General features: G+C 37.5%; 1 protein-coding gene across 1 annotated transcript; it reads right to left on the bottom strand.

Annotated features, from left to right (window-relative positions):
* Window positions 1-8955: 8955 nt before the first annotated feature.
* Window positions 8956-17613, bottom strand: LOC141602548 (E3 ubiquitin-protein ligase MBR2-like). Its single transcript, XM_074422778.1, has 7 exons — window positions 17512-17613; window positions 16360-16462; window positions 15433-16274; window positions 10729-10776; window positions 10098-10214; window positions 9859-10008; window positions 8956-9268 (listed from the first exon to the last, which is right to left on the bottom strand). The coding sequence occupies exons 2-7, from the start codon at window positions 16445-16447 to the stop codon at window positions 9137-9139; spliced, it is 1377 nt and encodes a 458-aa protein (XP_074278879.1). The 5' UTR covers window positions 16448-16462; window positions 17512-17613; the 3' UTR covers window positions 8956-9136.
* Window positions 17614-18187: the final 574 nt, after the last annotated feature.

The raw sequence follows: 18187 nt of genomic DNA, 5'->3' as shown, positions 1-18187 counted from the left end.
ACCTGAGCTTTAGCCACAGTTCTATCTTATCTCCCTCGAGATCCTTGAAGACTTGCCCGAGCCGATTATAGCTTCTAGTCAGCAGAAGGTCGTCCCGACGCCCCGTGAGACTCGAGGGGTGAGGGCGACTGGAGAGGTGGCGATCGAGCCTCCTTACACCTCACAGAGCTTCTACCCGTAATAGTACCCATCCTAGATTCCTATCCTATGGTTCATGATCTTAGGATGCAGGTTAGTGAGCTCACCGAGAGGATATCCACCACTTTGGTGCCGAGGAATATGCACGAGATGACGACCCTTCAGAACGTGGAGACAAACCTTGCCCAGCCAGTGTGGTGGAGGGGAGTGGAGGATGACAGTGGGGTGTTCCATAGCTATGGGGTGGACCCAAGTACATGGAAGCACCCGACTACCTATGGGTATGGTTGCCTTGCAGGGTCGTGGGAAGCCAACTATGGTAGCCAGCTAAATAAGAAGGGGGGATGGGTTGGTGGTGACGCCGCTGCTGGAGTATATCAGGGAGCTGCGACATCGGGCACAGGTGGTGGTGATGACATGGATGATGATGTGGGTATGGACCCTTAAGCCTTGTTTTCATTGTTGTTTGTTTTAGTTTGGATACTTGTTGCGGATTTGGTCTTACTTTTCGACATTTGGATTTATTTGTGTGTGTAATATGGCCATAAGGCCAAAACTTTACTCTTTTCATGTCTTATGCTGTACTTGAAACTTGATTTTCGATGTTGTTGGATGGTTAGACTTTACGTTGCAGGTGAGTGATTCTCTTCATCTCTCACAACTCCTTTGACTCTCACCTTAAACCTTACTCCAGGAAGGGAGTAGCTTGGGCGCGGGATTTATTAAGGCGGACCTTTCTCATCGCTGGAGTCTAGATGTTCTTGAGATAAGTTTGTGAATACTCGTTAATCGGCTAATCTGATTCTATTCGTGTAATAATAGGGCATAATCAATCTTGTAGGGGACGATGTTAATACTTTCTAAGCATTGACGTGATTATTGCTATTGCAATGGAGTTCGGGAAATATAGGGTTTCCCTACTCAGTAAAGTTTACGATTGTTTGCATTGTTGTGGTTGTTGTCATTATGTTATATTATTATGGTTGATTATTGGGATTATTGTGATTGTGGACGTTGGAGGTGATGAGATGGACATGTTGTGGTTGATTGTTAGGGACCTGTTGACTGACCCTTTGACCATGAGAGACCCTTAGTAGAGATGGGAGAGGGAGTTATATCACATTCTTCATTCGATACTCGACCAAGTAAGGGTCACTCGGCCAAGTAACGTTGGTACTCGACCAAGTGCAGGGTACTCGGTCGAGTCGAGTACGCGTTCTGACAGCGTGTTAATATAAAACACGGAGGATGCGACATAATTCATTTCCTCGATACATCTTTATCATTTCTAAACCTAATTTCCTCTCTCCCAATTCAATCATCTCTCTCTATCAATCAAGAGTTAACCTTGAACACCACGCAATCCCCCATTAACATGTTATAATGTAATCCCACAAACACAACTATCGTTTTAGACATGTTTATCCAACTACATGTTATAATGCAATCTAATTAGCATGTGAGACTAACAACAACAAGTATGACATATGCAAGCATATGAGTAAGCATCCATATTACCAAAACTAAGTAGGGAAACTCTATCTTTTAGCAATCCTCCAATTAGCACAAGAAAGCACACTAATCCTCCTCTAGAAGCCACATCAAAGGTAGAGAAATGAGGAAGTATGGAGCTTGAGCACAAAATCTTCACAAGATAGGGTGAATTTCAAATAGAAAAGGTTTGAAGGATATTTGGAGAGGTTTTGTGGTGGAGAAGGAGTGGGTAGGTGTTTAGGGTTGTGAAAATAAAGAAGAAAGCTGAAAAAGGAGTATTTATATCAAGGCCCAATAACACGGAGCCCAACACGTGGAAACGAGGTATGAACCCGTACACTCGACCGAGTGTACGAAGACACTCGGTCAAGTGTACCAGCCACTCGACCGAGTGACACACAAGTATGGAATGGGTTTAACCTAGAGGGGACTCGGTCCACTCACTCGGTCGAGTGAGTGCCACTCAGTCGAGTACTCCGCTGTACTCGGCCGAGTGCACTGCTAGGAAATTAGGAGTATTACAATAATATTTTGTCTAATATGACATAAGTTCAATATTTTATAACTAGAGTTGAGAATCATTCTTCTTTGAGAACAACTCCTTTAAAGTTTCCCATGTCTCTTTTGGTGTTTCCACATCCTTGACGCAGTACAACATATCATCCTCGGCGGCTGCACTTAACACGTTATAGCCTTCTCGGCCTTAACCTTTCTCTTCTTCAACTCTTCTCTTCTTGCTAGTTTGGCAGTTTCATCACCGCCAACGACATATCCTCCTCAGCAGCTGCAGTTAACACGTCATAGCCTTCTCGGCCTTGACCTTCCTGTTCTTCAACTCTTCTCCTCTTGCTGGTTTGGTAGTTTATTTATCACCGCCAACGATGCTCCAAAGATCTTACCCCAATACATAGAATTGCATACGTTAATGAACTTCTCGATAACATTAGTCAAAAAAGTGTTATCTCCAATGGTGACTTGACGACGGCTGGCTCAATCAAGTAAGGTTGATCCCTAACCAAATTCTTCATAGTCCTAGATAGTGCACTTCAAAATAATATTGAGAATAACGGTTTTGTTTTATATGGAAGGGTGGTTAAAATTAACTTATGACGAGTAAACTGATACGGATGGAGCTTCACTAGGTAACCTAGGCCCGGCGGGTTGTGGTGGCTTACTTCGAGACGATTCTGGTAATTTTCTTATTGCTTTTGCCTTCTCGTGTGGTGTTTGCACTTCTATGCGGGCTGAGATGAGGGCCGTAGTGGAGGGACTGGAACGTGCTCGAAATATGCGCCTCACCAAAGTTATTGTCCATATGGACAATCTGCCTTGCATCAAACTTATTCGGGAAGATCAACTTTCAAGTGGGAGCCTCCTTCCGTTGATAACTAGGTGCAAAGAGCTGATCAATATGTTGGGATGGACTGTTAAAGTCGACCATGTTTTTCGAGAGGCCAATCGCGTGGCAGATTGGCTTTCAAATGTTGGAGTGCACTCTTCGACATCCACTATGATAGGCTATCGCACACCTATGCAAAAATAAATACCCTAGACACAAATGAATGTAGTACGTAGGGGTCGAATCCACAGAGAGACGGTAGTTGTTAATTAGTTGTTATGGAGTGAAATTTGTCAAGGTCGGTTATCGTATGTTTTGTTGGTTTGGATGATGGAAGAAAACAATAATGATAAAGAAATAGTCTAGGGATGTCGGGTCACACATACAAATTATGTAAATGCTTAAATTAAACATAGGAGTTGATGAATCGTTAATTGCTTAGGCTTAGAGACACCCACCTCACGATATTAGTGTCAACCATAGATCGGGTCCTAGAGAAACTCTCGTTTATGACTAGGTCATCCTACTACACATGCTTAGTCTAATCCGATTCCGTGCATCTCGACTTATAGAACGAACTAATTTAACAAACTTAATCAATGAATAAGGCCTTTAAACAAAGATTAAACGTGACGATACAAACATATGATAGAAACAATGAAACGATATTATAACATCCTAGTTTATCATGTTACAAATACTTTTCATGCATGGCTCCCTTCATTCCCTAGACAAGGTAAACTACTCTAGCATAATGTAAATGTAAACTAAACTGATGACAATTGAAATGATGAACATAATGAAAATAGGAATAGAATTACCTTGAAATGGAAATGGAATTGAAGAACAATGCAAATATAAATGACTTGAATATAACTTGAAATGGAAATTGTAATATAAATTGAAATGCTTAAAGGATATTGTTTATAGTAATATATAATTTAAACTAAACTAAGAACATGAAAGTAGTGTAGAAAATACTAAGAAAAATGGTGTGTCAAGGTGTATAAAAGATCCCGGATCAACACCCTTTATATAGGGGTGAAGGGAGAAACGTAAGTAATTAAGAGAGGGGTAACCTCGATCGGGGTCGTGGTGATTTGGCTCCGTCCTCTTAATTCTTCTAGTTAATGCTCATGGGATTCAATGTGATGTTTAATGCCTTGTTTAATCATCCGATAACGATCATTTTGCATGGCATCCAATGTATCTTAGCATCTTAAGCTTCCACCTAGTTGGACTTGATTTCTTGGGCTTGACTTTGCATAAAACTTTATTTTGCATTTTCATTTTATTCCAACACTTTATGCATGCAAAACCCATACAACTCTACAATGCTAGTCCAACTCATGCTCCATGCTTGGCCATATACTCTAGTTCTTGCAGTTTAGTAGAAATAAGCTCCTAAAAGCTTAAGTACCTAAAAAATATGACAAACCATGCAAAGACAACTAGAATACGATATTAGCTCATAAAACACTAAGATAAGTGCAAATTACCATCTAGGTACCACCAAAACGGACACGGACACGCGACACAGCATCCCATGAAATTTAGGACACGAGACACGTTATTTAAATTTAATAAAATATATATTTTATAGTTCAGTCCGTTTTTCTTAAGACCATTGCTTTTGGTCTGAAATAAGACGGGTAACATGTCATCATTTTACAATAAAATGTTGTTATTTTTTGATAACATGTTACCATTATTATTCACATCATTTTCAGGGTAAAAAATGACACCTCTAGTCATAACATTTTGTGAATTAATTGGTTACATTTTCTTAAAAATGGCAACATTTTATCCGTCTAACAAATAAGACTAAAAGTGTCGGTCTGAAACAAGAATTTGTGTTTGTAGTTATATATGTGTGATTTTATTTTTGAAAAAGTATTTGATATTAAATTTAAGTAAATGAAGGTAATATTTGACATTAAATATAACTTATTCTCATTTCTAAAACCAAAATCCAACTTATAATCAATCTATTTCCAATGTTGTCAGGATCGGGATTTTACTTTGAATCGATGGGGAGGGTAGGATCGACTCGGTAGAATCGGATCGTAGAATCGTAAGATTCTACAAATTCACTAAATATAGTTTTTTATTTGGTAAAAATATATAATTGAAGGCCAAAACACTTATTTATACCCAAAATATTGATAATTAATGAGTTTAGTATCATTTCATGAACGTGTTTCTACAAATGACATGAAATTTGGATGTTACGATGTCGTTATATAAAATTTATTTTAATATGTTTAATATGGACTCAGATCGTAGGATCGTAAGATCGTAGAATCATATTATGATCCTACCTCTAGAAAATTTTAAATAAATAGGATCGTAAGATTCTACAAACATGATAGAATCGTAGAATCCGGGATCGGACAAGCATTTTTTAATCGTAAAATCGTAGAATCATAGGATCGAATCAGGATTCTGACAACAATGTCTATTTCGACATCTCATTACTTGTCTAAGGAACATCATTTGCCCACCAAATTCAACCATATAACAATTCACGCCAATTACCTTAGATTCAACTTTCCGTTTGAAGGTGTGTCCAAATACCATTGACACGGCTCAAAATACCATGGACACGCGTCGGACACGTGCCCAAATAAAAGATGAAAGTTAGACACGACTTTACAGGTGTCCGACACGTTTTGACGTGTGTCTGACGAGTGTCGTGTCCGACACGGGTGTCCGACACGGGAACACCGATTAGGAGGAGTGTCCGTGCAACCTAGATTACCATGCATATTAAAGCTAAAGTAGGGGGTCAAAATGTACATAAAATGGACTTATCACACTACCTTATTCGATTCTCCGTCTGCTGAGCTCCGTACAATTCTTCGTGAAGACTTGCGAGGAGTAGCTTTTCCTCGTTTAGTTTTGTCTTAGTTTCGGGGCTTCGCCTCTAATATGTACCCAAAAAAAAGAGTAAACTGACACGAGTAATAATTTGAATTTGCACTCTTACAATAATTTTACGTAATTTATTTTCGCAGTACGTTTTTTTACTCATTATAGTACTTTTTACCCATTTATTTCCATTTGCATGCCCTTCATTCCAAAAGGCTAATGTACTACATTCAAAAAAAATAAAAAAATCCAAAACGCAGCACCACATTCACCCTATGCCTGCCCACCATCCCACTCATACCAGTCATACTCGTATTTCGGGGTTTAGATTTAGGGTTTGGCTTCGCGGTTATGTGGTGGTTTAGGGCGGCACGGATGGACGAGCAGTGGCTGCCGACTGGGTGGTTGCTGAAAGGGGAGGGAGTATAATGCAGTACAAACTTGTGCACTTTTTTTCCCTCGAAGTACACTTGTAATTTTTGGATGGAAATGGGAGGAATATTTTGGTCAAATATGTACTATACTGAGTAAAATGTGTACTGCGAAAATCAACACCCTAATTTTATTATCACTCAATGAAATTGGAAAGATACCAATTATAAAACACACTCTTAAACTCGCAAATATAGTTCGACGACTTGCAAAACACTACGACTCACCACAACTTCTCTTATTGTGTTTTATGTTCCGAGTACATGCTCAGACAAAGTGGAAGTACTAGGCTATTTACAACAAGGTAATACAACTATTGTCTATTGTAAAGTCTAACAAGCATATATAAAATCACAATCTATGTTGCTTTGACACGGCTGATTTGGGGCTGTACCCGTGTCGACCCGACCCGACACAGATCCCGGTACGGAATCCGTACCGAATCCGGCAGGTGACATGCCGACACTACTGCTAGAGTCGAGCAGATAATGGTTGGAAAGATGGAGACTCATAAAAAGAAATTAGCTTACCTTAGTCCTTATCATTGCCGATGGGTTGTTACAATACACGGCGAAGCCGGCCATTTTAGCGGTGGACAATTTCAATCATGTGAAGGATGGAGGCCGCTTTAGTGTTTTGGTAGGGTTTTTGCTGGTGAGGGGATCTTACGTGGGCCTTATTACATTGGGCCTTGATAGCATTGTTTTGTGTCGGTCTAAGAGGGTGATTTTATCACCCTCGTGTCTTTTAATATGGGTCTTTTGGTTCACTTTTCCTAACAATTGGCAATCGGTTATATGGTGGTAACTTGTGCATTTTTACTCGGTTGAGCACATAATCCTTATGCATGGAACCCGAGCGGCAATAGAGCACCTTTCAAAGGTCAAGATAAGGCACAAGAAGATCACTTGTAACCCTAAAAACAAGTTGGGAGAAGTAGGAATGAAGACTAGAAGAAATGAAGGCAATTGAAGAGGTCTAGCTCGTGGAAAATAGAAATCCCAAAATGCGAGCCGGTCTGCGACTGCGCAAAAACAAAGTCTTGCGCAGTGCGCATTATTGCGCAGGCTGAACAAGATTTGCGCGGCTGCGCGACTGCGCAGCTACGCTTTGGGTTTTTCTAATCTCGTTTGTGGGCTTCTTAAGTGGAAATCTTTCTAGGTTTTCGTGAAGCCCTATATATACCCGAGAAGTTTGAAGACCTGGGATTATCACCTACCATCATATCATCTCTTTTAATCTCATTCTTAGGGTTTAATCTTGTAATGATTTAGAAGACATTTTGGATGCAAAGTTGTAATCTTTCTTTATTTCTTTGGGTTTTGAAGACTATGGAAGGCTAAATCCTTCCCTACTTGGTGTAATCCATTGTAAGTTTCCATCTTTATCATTGTATTGACTCCTTAATCTCTACTCTTTCATTTATTTCAATTTCTAAGTTTTAATGACATGATGAATGTTTTGTTGTGAGAAGTAATTACCCTTGCCTCTTTTTCATTCATCTATTGCTTGTTGTTGCAAAGTTGCTTGCTTTTGTAATAACTTGTTGAAGCATCTCATGATTGTTGTTATCTTGGTTTAAAGTATCAACCTTTGTGAGTAGAAATTGATTGTATCATAGGATTTGTTGGTTTAAACATATCTTTGTGATATCCCATTTACTTTCCTCTTGGTTTTGTTCTTCATGCTCTTGGTTACAATTCTTACATGGTTTAATGTTAGAATTTGTAGTTGAAGTAGGATTATCATTGTTGGCTTAGATAGTGGTAATCACTTGCTTGAGGATTGTTGTTGGGTAAATGAAAACTAGAGAGAAAAGAGTCTTGCTTTGAGAAAAAGTTGGAACTTGTAGGATTGCACCAAGTTCTCCTAATTATTGAACCATCTTGCTCATCAAGTGCTTGTGTTATTGCTTGTTAGAATAGGATTGCAAATTTCACTTTGTCTCATGTCACAAATCAACTCCAAAACCCCCCTTTTTATGTCTCTCTATTGTTTGCCATTGTGAATAGTCATTGTTTGTCTATAGCTTTGTCTTTAATAGTCAATAGTTTACATTTCAAGTTTTTAGCTTAAAAGACCTTCTCTTGGGTTCGACCCTTACTTGCACTATATTACTTTATCATTTAGAGTAGTCTAGAGTATAGTTTGGTTTTATAAATTATTAATTTGGTAGCTTAATTCTAGTATATTAACGACCTAGTTTATTGCTTACCAGGCCTTCTACTTAAATGTGTTTTTAAGTTACAGTAAAAATTAAAAAGTTGCCTTTATCATTATTACACAACACGTGGCCAACAAGCAGTAAATGCCTCTCTTCCAATTACACAGCACGTGCTAGTCCACCAAACATCTATTCATGTTATTTATTTTGGTTATTGTATGCTGAATTACAAATTACAAAGTTCAACTAATAACCTTTTTTTACAACTAATAAAAATATACGGAGTATATACTTCATACTTAATACTCGTATTTGTTTTTATAAAAGTTTAAGACTTTTTAGCCGTGTCCCCGTACCCGAGTCCAATTTTTGGACAGGGTCCCCGTGTCTCCAAATTTTGATTTTGGAGTACCCGATACTCGGATCCGTACAAGTGTCCGACACCCGTACCCGTGTCTGAGCAACATAGATCACAATACAATGTGTGATCATTTAGAATATACTCCGTATCTGTGCATTTATATATTGGCGTAAAATGTTGAGATCGGTATATAACTTGCTTTTGAGTTTCAATACAAACAATGCAATACCTATAAAAAACCAAGATACAAAAACAATATGGAGCTGTGTATAAATGTACTTGAAAACTATATTAAGCGAAAAAAAGGCTGGATTTTAATCTGAAGCATTGCAGCCTGTTATGCATCCAAACCTTTCATCTTACAAACTGGACATTCGTTCTTTATCGTGAGCCACATCTTGATACAATCTGTGTGGAACTCATGATTACAGTCTAATGTCCCGATTGATTCTCCAGCAATGTATACTTCCTGCCACGGTAACATTTAGGTTTAGTTGAGTGCAGAAGGAAAGGGAAAAGAGGGATAACAAATGCAACATGCAGTGGAATTCTATCAGAAATCATAGATGTAGTCATTTTCTTCTTAGAGCATCATTTGGGTTCTGATTTTTCAAACAACTTGCCCTTATCAAAACGTCAGTTAGACTCGAACACAACAACACGACATAGGACTGAAACAGAAACCACTAGACCCTTAAATTAGCTGATCTATGATCTCCCTTTCTCAGGTTCATCGGAGATAGAAGCCAAACAAGTTTAGCAGATCGCCGCCTGATTTTCATTTGACACTCCCTGTATCGAATTTATATTGTTTCCGTTTGACTTTGGTGGACAATAAAACTTTTTACGGCTAAATAATAAATGAAATATTTGGTTTTGAAGAATCAAACACGAAAACTTTAACATTATTCTCTATATATACCACAACAACATTACCCTAGTGCATCAATGGCTCTTGCAAATTGCGGGTAAGGGGTCAATGTTGAAATCGCTTCACTATTGAAGACAGAAGTAGACGATAAATTTGAGACCGGTGTAGCAAAGAAGAGTAATGCTTACCCTGCATATAGGACATGTTTCAGAAGCAGATGGCTCACTTGGCTCACCGGTACAAACTTCATAATTTCTCTGCCTCAAATGTGCCATGATAATTTCCTCCCTCAATCCGGTTCTGACATTTCCGATCTCATCTCCAAGGGCTAACAGCTCCTGCAATTATATCAACCGTATTTTTATAAAAAGAGAACTCTAATCCACCTAATTTACATACTATTCGACTATGGATAAGTCATTATTACCTCATATGACATTTGATCAACATCAACTCTATCACGTCTCGTATTTATGTGTGGAAACATTACCCGTGGATGCGGAAGTGGATTGACATTCAAGAGTTCCTGAAGCATAAGGGTTTCCTGTTACATGTGTAGGAAAATGATCATTGAAATGATGGTATTTTCAGGAAAAATGAATATTTACTTCGTACGAGTCGTCTTTGCTGTGAATTGTGATATGTCACTGTTCATAAGAAATAACTCGCATATCTTTTAGGGTTGTGACGGACACATGTACGGCCTCAAAAATGAAGGGTGATGTAACATAAGTCGAACCTTGGCAGATTTAGTGTTTAATTATAGAAGCGGATCCAGATGGTGAGCAATGTATTTAAGTGTATCTGATTGGAATTGTGTAATGGTGCATTGGTGCTCGCCCACACACATACACACCCAATATGCAGTCTAAGTTACGTCGACCATGACTAACTGGTTAACCTCTTAAACGATGGCCACGACTCAAATCTGTCTGACTTTTACCCTTACTACGTTAAACATGGTCGACACACGTAACTGGAAAGACCCTGCTTATGAAATCTAACATTCAACTTCCACCATGATCACCATTCACCCATAGAAAGGATTAAATGAATACCTGATCTTGCTGGTGCATGTCCATGATTGCATTAACAAAGTGATCTTGCTGCAGGACACGGAAGAGAAAAATGTGTTAGCAATGAAGATCTCTATATAATGATAAAAACACCAATAAAATGACTAAATGAGTTAATTTTCCGTTTCCTTAAGTGACAAAAAAAAAAGAAAAGCAATCTTGGCATTTAGCAAAAATATGTCTCGTAAGTTAGTACTCCCTCCGTCCGATCATTTGTTGTCCTTTGGTTTTGGCACAAAGACTAAGGAAAGAGGAGAGGCCAATTACTAAATGACATGTGGATGAAATTGAGTGTGAATGACCAAATTGTTCATCAAATGCAATCCTAAAATAGAAAGGACAACAATTGACTGAGATCCCAAAATGAAAAAGAACAACAAATGACCGGGACAGAGGGAGTAAGTTATAACCATGGTAACATCAGCAACATTTGGAAGGTCCTTAACCCTTTGATGGTCCATCACTACAAGTCTACTATTATCAACATATTGTACGACTTGGCAATATGTAGTAAATTCAATTTGCACTTCACCATTATGGGTCGGTCTTGCAATACTATACTAGTAGTAACATATTAATGTACGGCGGACTTTCAAGAGACCTATTTATTGATCATTTCTCTTTTGATGAATTTATGCCTTATTTACAAGATATGGAGTATTGCGCATTTTGTATGGCTTTCTAAGTAACTCTAGAGAAGCAAAAAAGGTAATGTACCACCGAAAAATTTCAAGGTAAATGCAAAAGCAAAAAGAGTAATGTAATATTGTACAACTCCACCGTCACACTGAAGGCCAACTAACAAACAGAGCAATCATGAAAATAAAGATGTTGCGCATATGTAAGCGTCAAATTAGTGTCTTCTAACACACTTAGATGAAAAATGGGGGTGTTCTGCAAAGTATGGTGCATTTCCTTTTTAGCTGCAATAATATATGAACTCCCTTCTCATTTTGTTGATGTGGAACACTAACATGTGGGTAAACCACATAGTAGGAGCTCTTAACACCTTGCTAGTTGTGTCTTGAAAGGTGGATGCTTTGGCTAGTGCCTCCGCCCGAGCGTAGGCTCATTTTTTACACTAATGGTGTGTTTGGATAATAAAAGTGGAAGGAAAGGAACCCGGTGTTGGAAAGATTTTGATTTACCCAAACAAGGGATTATAAATCCTCTACTCTCCCTCCCTTTCCTTTCCCTCCATATCCTTCCATCCAAACACACCGGCCCTACCCTAAGACTGATGGCATGACATAGAATAGCCATTAGTCCATTAGTGCAAAGGTTAGGGCACATTGTGAAACCTCCCTTACACGAATATTTTTGCATATATATACCATCTATGGGATCAATAAATGTTTTTCTTCTATTGAAGACAAAAAAATCTCAAGACTTTGACTCTAGTTAACTATGAAATTGGAAACTTAGATTGTGTGCATCAACATCTTAGTGAATCTTATTCACAATACTATAACACACCGAATACACACTAAATCGTGAATGTGAAGGAAATAAAAGATGTGTTGAATTGTGAGTGTGAAGGAGCTACATAGACATTCGAGAATGGAGTGATTGAGCTCTTATTCAAGGAAAAAGTCCATTTTTGGGAGATAAGTTGTCAAAGTTGAGGAAGATACACGGACATACTCGCTTGGACAACAAAAGTATATGCATAATTCAATGCTACTCAACAGATATTGTGTCTAGTTTGCCTTTTCTGACTGAGTTAGTACTTCCAAACTCTATCTACCTTTCCTCACATCCATTCTGATGTCTCATCTCTCTCTCATACACAACGATGAGTAACAATTGTTCTATTTTAAGAAATGAACCTAGTTTCTTCTTTCTTAACGAACATAGTTTAAAAAAGCGCACCACAAAGGCACTTAAGCGCAAGCCTCGGTTAGACACTAGGTAAAATACCTTGTTCATAAGGCACACCTCGCAAAATACCTTGTTCATAAGGCACACCTAGCGAGGTGGACCTTCTCTTTGCCACATCATCGCCATCTTGTACACTTTTACATGATAGCCCACTTTAACATCCAAAAAGTGGTTTTGTTGTCGAAAATTTTCTTTCGAGAATACTATTTTTTTCACGAATCTCCTCGTGTCTATGATTGCATGTCAAACTCGCCTAAATGTATTCGCTTATAAAACTTAGTTAACAAATTGTCTTGACTCCCCTATATCTTGAATATAAGTCCCTTCATGTATGATCCATATCATATGTATCTACGTCACCTTATCCCCAACCATCGCAACTGGTGATTGGCGAACTGGTGATTCGCCAATCGCCACAACACTATTGCGTTTTTATTAACGACGTGTAGAAACAACATAGTTAGAACTTATAGCTTGTTTCCATACACACGCTCCTTCGAATTAAAGAGGTATTGAATTGGATCTTTCACAGTCCCTACCCAATGGTTTCAAATCTCAACTATTACTTAATAATTGCCTAAGATCTACCAATCATCGAGACACTACGCACTGATATAAAATCTTCTTTGTTAGCTCTAAATAGAAACCAAATGTATACATTTTGCTATTATGGTATTTATATGTATAAGAAGTATTCCGCTTGATCTTTACGAGGTCGAGCTACATAAATGCTCAAGACATCATCTTGCCACTTTACAAATAAAGAGATTTTCGCTCTTAACTGTATTTGACTTAGCATGTCTTGTCAAGTTTGCCCCATCTTCTTTTACAAACTTCTTACAAGAAACGAAGCCATATGCAAACTTTGTACTTCTTTCCTCAAGAATCCTCAAATAACGGAAAAAATAATGGAGAAGATTTTCCTTTGAGGTAAGACTTTCTTTAGATTATGATGGAATAAACTAAAATGACTAACTAAATTGATTGCGCTTCATTACTGTATGAAGAAGAAATCATTATACATTATACAACACAACTTTTATTACATGTCATTGAAAATAACCTCTTTGCGTTAAATAATACTTCGTACACACGTAAGGCTTTGTACATCAACCCTTTTGCCCTAGGATTTGCTCGGGTAAGTTTTTGTTGTTGTACACTTCAATACTTAACTTTAGATTCAAAGTTCTTCCACTCTTCAATTCTTGTATCAAAACCATCATGCTTTCATAACCAACGTATTAAATATAATCATTGCAAGTCTCGACATTTGTAGTTGGAAAGATAAAGCTTATTTCAATGGATATCTTGAATTCAACGAAGATTTGAGCTCGATTTTTTAAAGTCTTTAATCATTGAATAAAAAGGTTTTAGCAATTCCCAATATCTAGCAATCACAAAGACTTAGACATACGGTTTTGCTAATTCTCAGTTCTGAATAACGTTACGTAGAAATTTTATTTTATTGGCACCGAGAAGAGGCCAAATAACCTCGTCACGCCATACACTTGCATATAAAGAAATTCAGTTGATTACTTCATATTCAATATGCATGATGACCCATTGTATCATCTTGGTGTCTTACGTTGTGTCGTCTTACATGCCGTCTTATGTTGTGTTGTCTTACATAAATGTACTTGCATAATCTACCAATCCAAAAAGTTGATCGGAGGAAATTATTTAAGCTCTACCTACTTTTGTATAGAGCATGTTGAGACAAATTGTCTTCATCTTCTCTTGAATAAAATATTACTTGAAGGAAAGAGAGATAGCATTATTGTCTTTAATTCTCGGAGGATTAGAAGTTTTAGAAATACGTTATTAAGGAAGATATTTGTACGACGTATATTCCTAATGGTTACCATTGGATACATCCTCTATTTGGTAATGGAATATTTTGTTTAACCTCAAAGGATAGGCAAAATTATTGTTCATTTTCCGAACAAGATTAGATTTATTGTATTAGGAGTCACTTTGACAAGCCAATCATTTGACTAGACAACCTTTGGGGTTGATAAAAGTGAATCTCCTAGACAACCTTTGCACATACTTGAGTTTTATTATTAAGGTCTGTGAACAACACTGTTCACTTGACCAGGTCGAACGGTTAGAGTGTTGTAGATCCAGCTCATGTCCGAGCATGAAATAATTCCTCGTACTCCACAAGGCCATTGTCACTTTTATTGTAGAGGTTTCACCTTCAAATCATATTATCATTAATTGCCTTTACTTTGCATAGACTATTTGTATGAGGGATTGAGGGGACCTTGCCCTCACATCTTCGTTTTCCCTAAGAGCAACACATTATATATTGCAAGTAATTTAAAACCTGCCCCTCCCCTTCGAGAAAAAAGCAAAAGTTTCTTAGCACCTTGTAGGAGCTTACACACTATAGTTTATTACTAAATTTGTTATTTTCACTTTATTCAGTTATATCACACATACATTGTGATTCTGAAACTCAAAGAGTAAACTATATGTGTAATGCTAATTTACTTGATTATGTTAAAGAAATAAATTGATATGCATAAATAGCCAAACTAAGCTGGCAAATGATAAAAACATTTATAGACCAAGTAATTACCATACTGGAACGCCGTAAAAGAGACTCCCATTTGAGCAAGTCAAGAAATGCATTACAAGAGATCAACAAGAGCAGCAAGGGTCTGGGAAGCTAAGTAGAGAGTATTTTTAAATTATATAGATAAAACAGTGCAGGGAACATAACATTTAATATATAGATAACCATGAATGATATTTAAAGGAAATGCATATCTAGAAAAGTTTATACTCGGGATCACAAACCTCGGATGTTTGGTGGCTACTGTTTATTTCAGCTGCCATCAGCTCCAGTATATGTGGCGGCGGAACTGCAAGTCTCCCTGGTTGGCGAGTGGTCTGGGAGTCCGATGAACGGGGAGCGCGGTATCTAGTACCCACATTGCTAGGCCCAGCTTGCGCTTGCTGCAACGTATTGGTAATGTGCCCGAATAGTGTGGGAACAGGGCGTGGACCGCCTGATCCCAGGGTATCCCGAGGAGACAAGCGAGGTCTCTCGATTGGTCGGGCTGACTGATGAGCCCTAGGACCAGGGGATCTTGGATTGGACCCAAAACCTCCAAAAAGAGAGCCAAGACTCCCGACAGCTGGCACTGGTCCTCTTCCTGATGGAACACCAGCCCCTACGTTCATACTCAAAAGTGAGTCGAACAGTGTCATATTTGGTCGGGTCCCAGACTCCGTCCTTCGGTTGGCAGCTCCCTGAGACCTTCTGGGATGGCCGATGGGGCTTGGACTAGGACGATTGCCAGAGCTTGAGTGATGGGTAGCTCTACTCCCCACTTGGTCATGGACATCCATGCCAGCTGGAATCTCAGGCTGAGTCGATAATCCTCCAGCCTCAGATATTGGTCTAATGGTTGCACTGCTGGCAGAACCTGCGCAACCATCATCCAGTGCGGCACTAGAAGTGTCTGGTTCATCTGATCCCTGATTTTGAGTCTCATCGTCAGAGACTAAATCCTCAGCTGGACTAGATTGATCATTTAGATTGAAGTGTGATATAGATTCATTAAGGCTCCTTAATGAACCATGTTCAGCTGCAGCGACAGAAGCCCCATTAAGGCTGCTGATGCAACCTTGTTCAGCTGCATTAACAGAAGTCATATCAGGGAAAATACGACAAGGGTAGCATTGAATATAACATCTAAAATTAGAAAACCAGATGCATACCGCCATTATGGGACAGAGAGTTATGGCTGAGTTCAGTCAGCGCATTATATGATTCAGTATTGTTACTTTGATTCCTGTTTGATGCCATGTTACACTCTCTAACCTGCATTGTTGGCAAATTCCATGGCGATTATACTCTTACATACATCCTTTCTCCTATACCCGATATCCCGTGTTTTTGTTGGTCAATCAAACAACCACCAAGATCAACAAACACTTAAGACTTAAATGGGCTGTAAATTTAGTTACGGGAAATGGAGACCCAATTCCATAATTTATATAAATTCCCAAAGTCTGGCGAGAGACGATCTTACAAAACACTCCCTCCGTCCCGGTCATTTGTTGTCCTTTTGTTTTGGCACAAATATCAAGGAAAGAGAAGAGGGTCAATAACTAAATGACATGTGGACCAAATTGTGTGTGAATAACCAAATTGTTCATCAAATGCATTCTTAAAATAGAAAGGACAACAAATGATTGAGACACCCAAAATGAAAAATGACAACAAATGACCGGGACAGTGGGAGTATCTTTTAGGAAACGGTTTATTGACTCCCTTGTTTTAATATAGATTCGATTAATGGGTAAATGATCGAGTTTGTCTCACACCTTTTGACGAGTAAGACCTTCTCATACTCAAATTAATGTATCCCCTGCAAACTAAACACCCCAGTCTCTAATTCATCTCATGAAGATAAATTTATGGGCAAACAACATCTACCAAAATCTCTAATTAACTTTTTTTTTTTTTTTTTTTAATTCTGAGGGGTATTATAATCAAAGGTAAATAAACGATTAGGATATGAGAATACTCGGTACAATTTGATCAAAAGAACTTAAGACGAAAAGTACAATGAATTATATGCAAAAGAATTGCAGAGATCAAACTCAAATATCATACCATAAAACTTATGAAATTAAAGAGTTGCATGCATGCATGCATGCATTATACATCATCAAGCCAAAACATAACACAATTCACAACGATAACGATGTTCATAATTCAGAAATAAAGGAACCAACTTTAATTTAACAAATACCCAGAAACATAGTACTCAACTTTAATTCAATTTCATCACTTCACATTTAAACAAAACTTGTGAATTGCAAATTTATTTAATAAAGAAAACAAAAACTAAGAAGAATTTATACCTGGTAAAAGGAATGAAGAATAGTGAAAGATTGTAATGTAATTGTAATTGTAATTGTGTTGAGAAATGTTTTGTGATTTTCAGTTAGTTTCTTACTAGTGAAATGAAGTACTGAAGTGAGTTAAGTATAGGACAGTTTTTGCATTGTGAGAAATGTTAATAAAAAGGTATGGAATCTCAATAGCTTATTGAAAGACCGTCTTACATGTTTTAGTGAAAATGTTAATAGATGTCACCTTTTGAGCAAATTTCTGATTCATTTCTTTATTTTGATTCATTTCTTTTTCTGTTTTTTTTTTCACTGATTTTTTTTTCCTTTTTTGATTTTTTTTTTCTAAATTTTTTGGATTTATTTCTTAATTTTTTGGATTTATTTCTTAGTTTTGAATTGTCAATTTCTTTTTTTGATTTATTTCTTAATTTTTTTGATTTCTTTTTTTTTTTTTAACTTGTGTTATTTAAAATTTACAATTTAAATTTTATTTTATATAAAATATAATTGTGTTGTATGCCTTGTTTAATTTAGACATTTATGACTTATAATAAACTTTTGTATGACAATTCTTAAACCTCTGATTCATTTCTTTTTCTGTTTTTTTTTTCACTGATTTTTTTCCTTTTTTTGATTTTTTTTCTAATTTTTTTGGATTTATTTCTTAATTTTTTGGATTTATTTC

Source organism: Silene latifolia, chromosome 9, assembly GCF_048544455.1.
Source record: "Silene latifolia isolate original U9 population chromosome 9, ASM4854445v1, whole genome shotgun sequence".
In the NCBI taxonomy this organism is placed as follows: domain Eukaryota; kingdom Viridiplantae; phylum Streptophyta; class Magnoliopsida; order Caryophyllales; family Caryophyllaceae; genus Silene; species Silene latifolia.
The sequence above is the reverse complement of the archived record's forward strand: the minus strand, read 5'-3'. Positions and strand labels throughout refer to the sequence as shown.

Bases quoted from the DNA above. Each gene is read 5' to 3' on its own strand.
- LOC141602548 (XM_074422778.1), bottom strand. From the start codon at position 16,447: ATGGCATCAAACAGGAATCAAAGTAACAATACTGAATCATATAATGCG. The intron at 16,275-16,359 runs GTATGCATCTGG...CTGTTAATGCAG, and splicing joins CTCTCTGTCCCATAATGGCG to CTGAACAAGGTTGCATCAGC. The intron at 10,777-15,432 runs GTTTGTGATCCC...CGTGTCCTGCAG, and splicing joins GTAGCCACCAAACATCCGAG to CAAGATCACTTTGTTAATGC.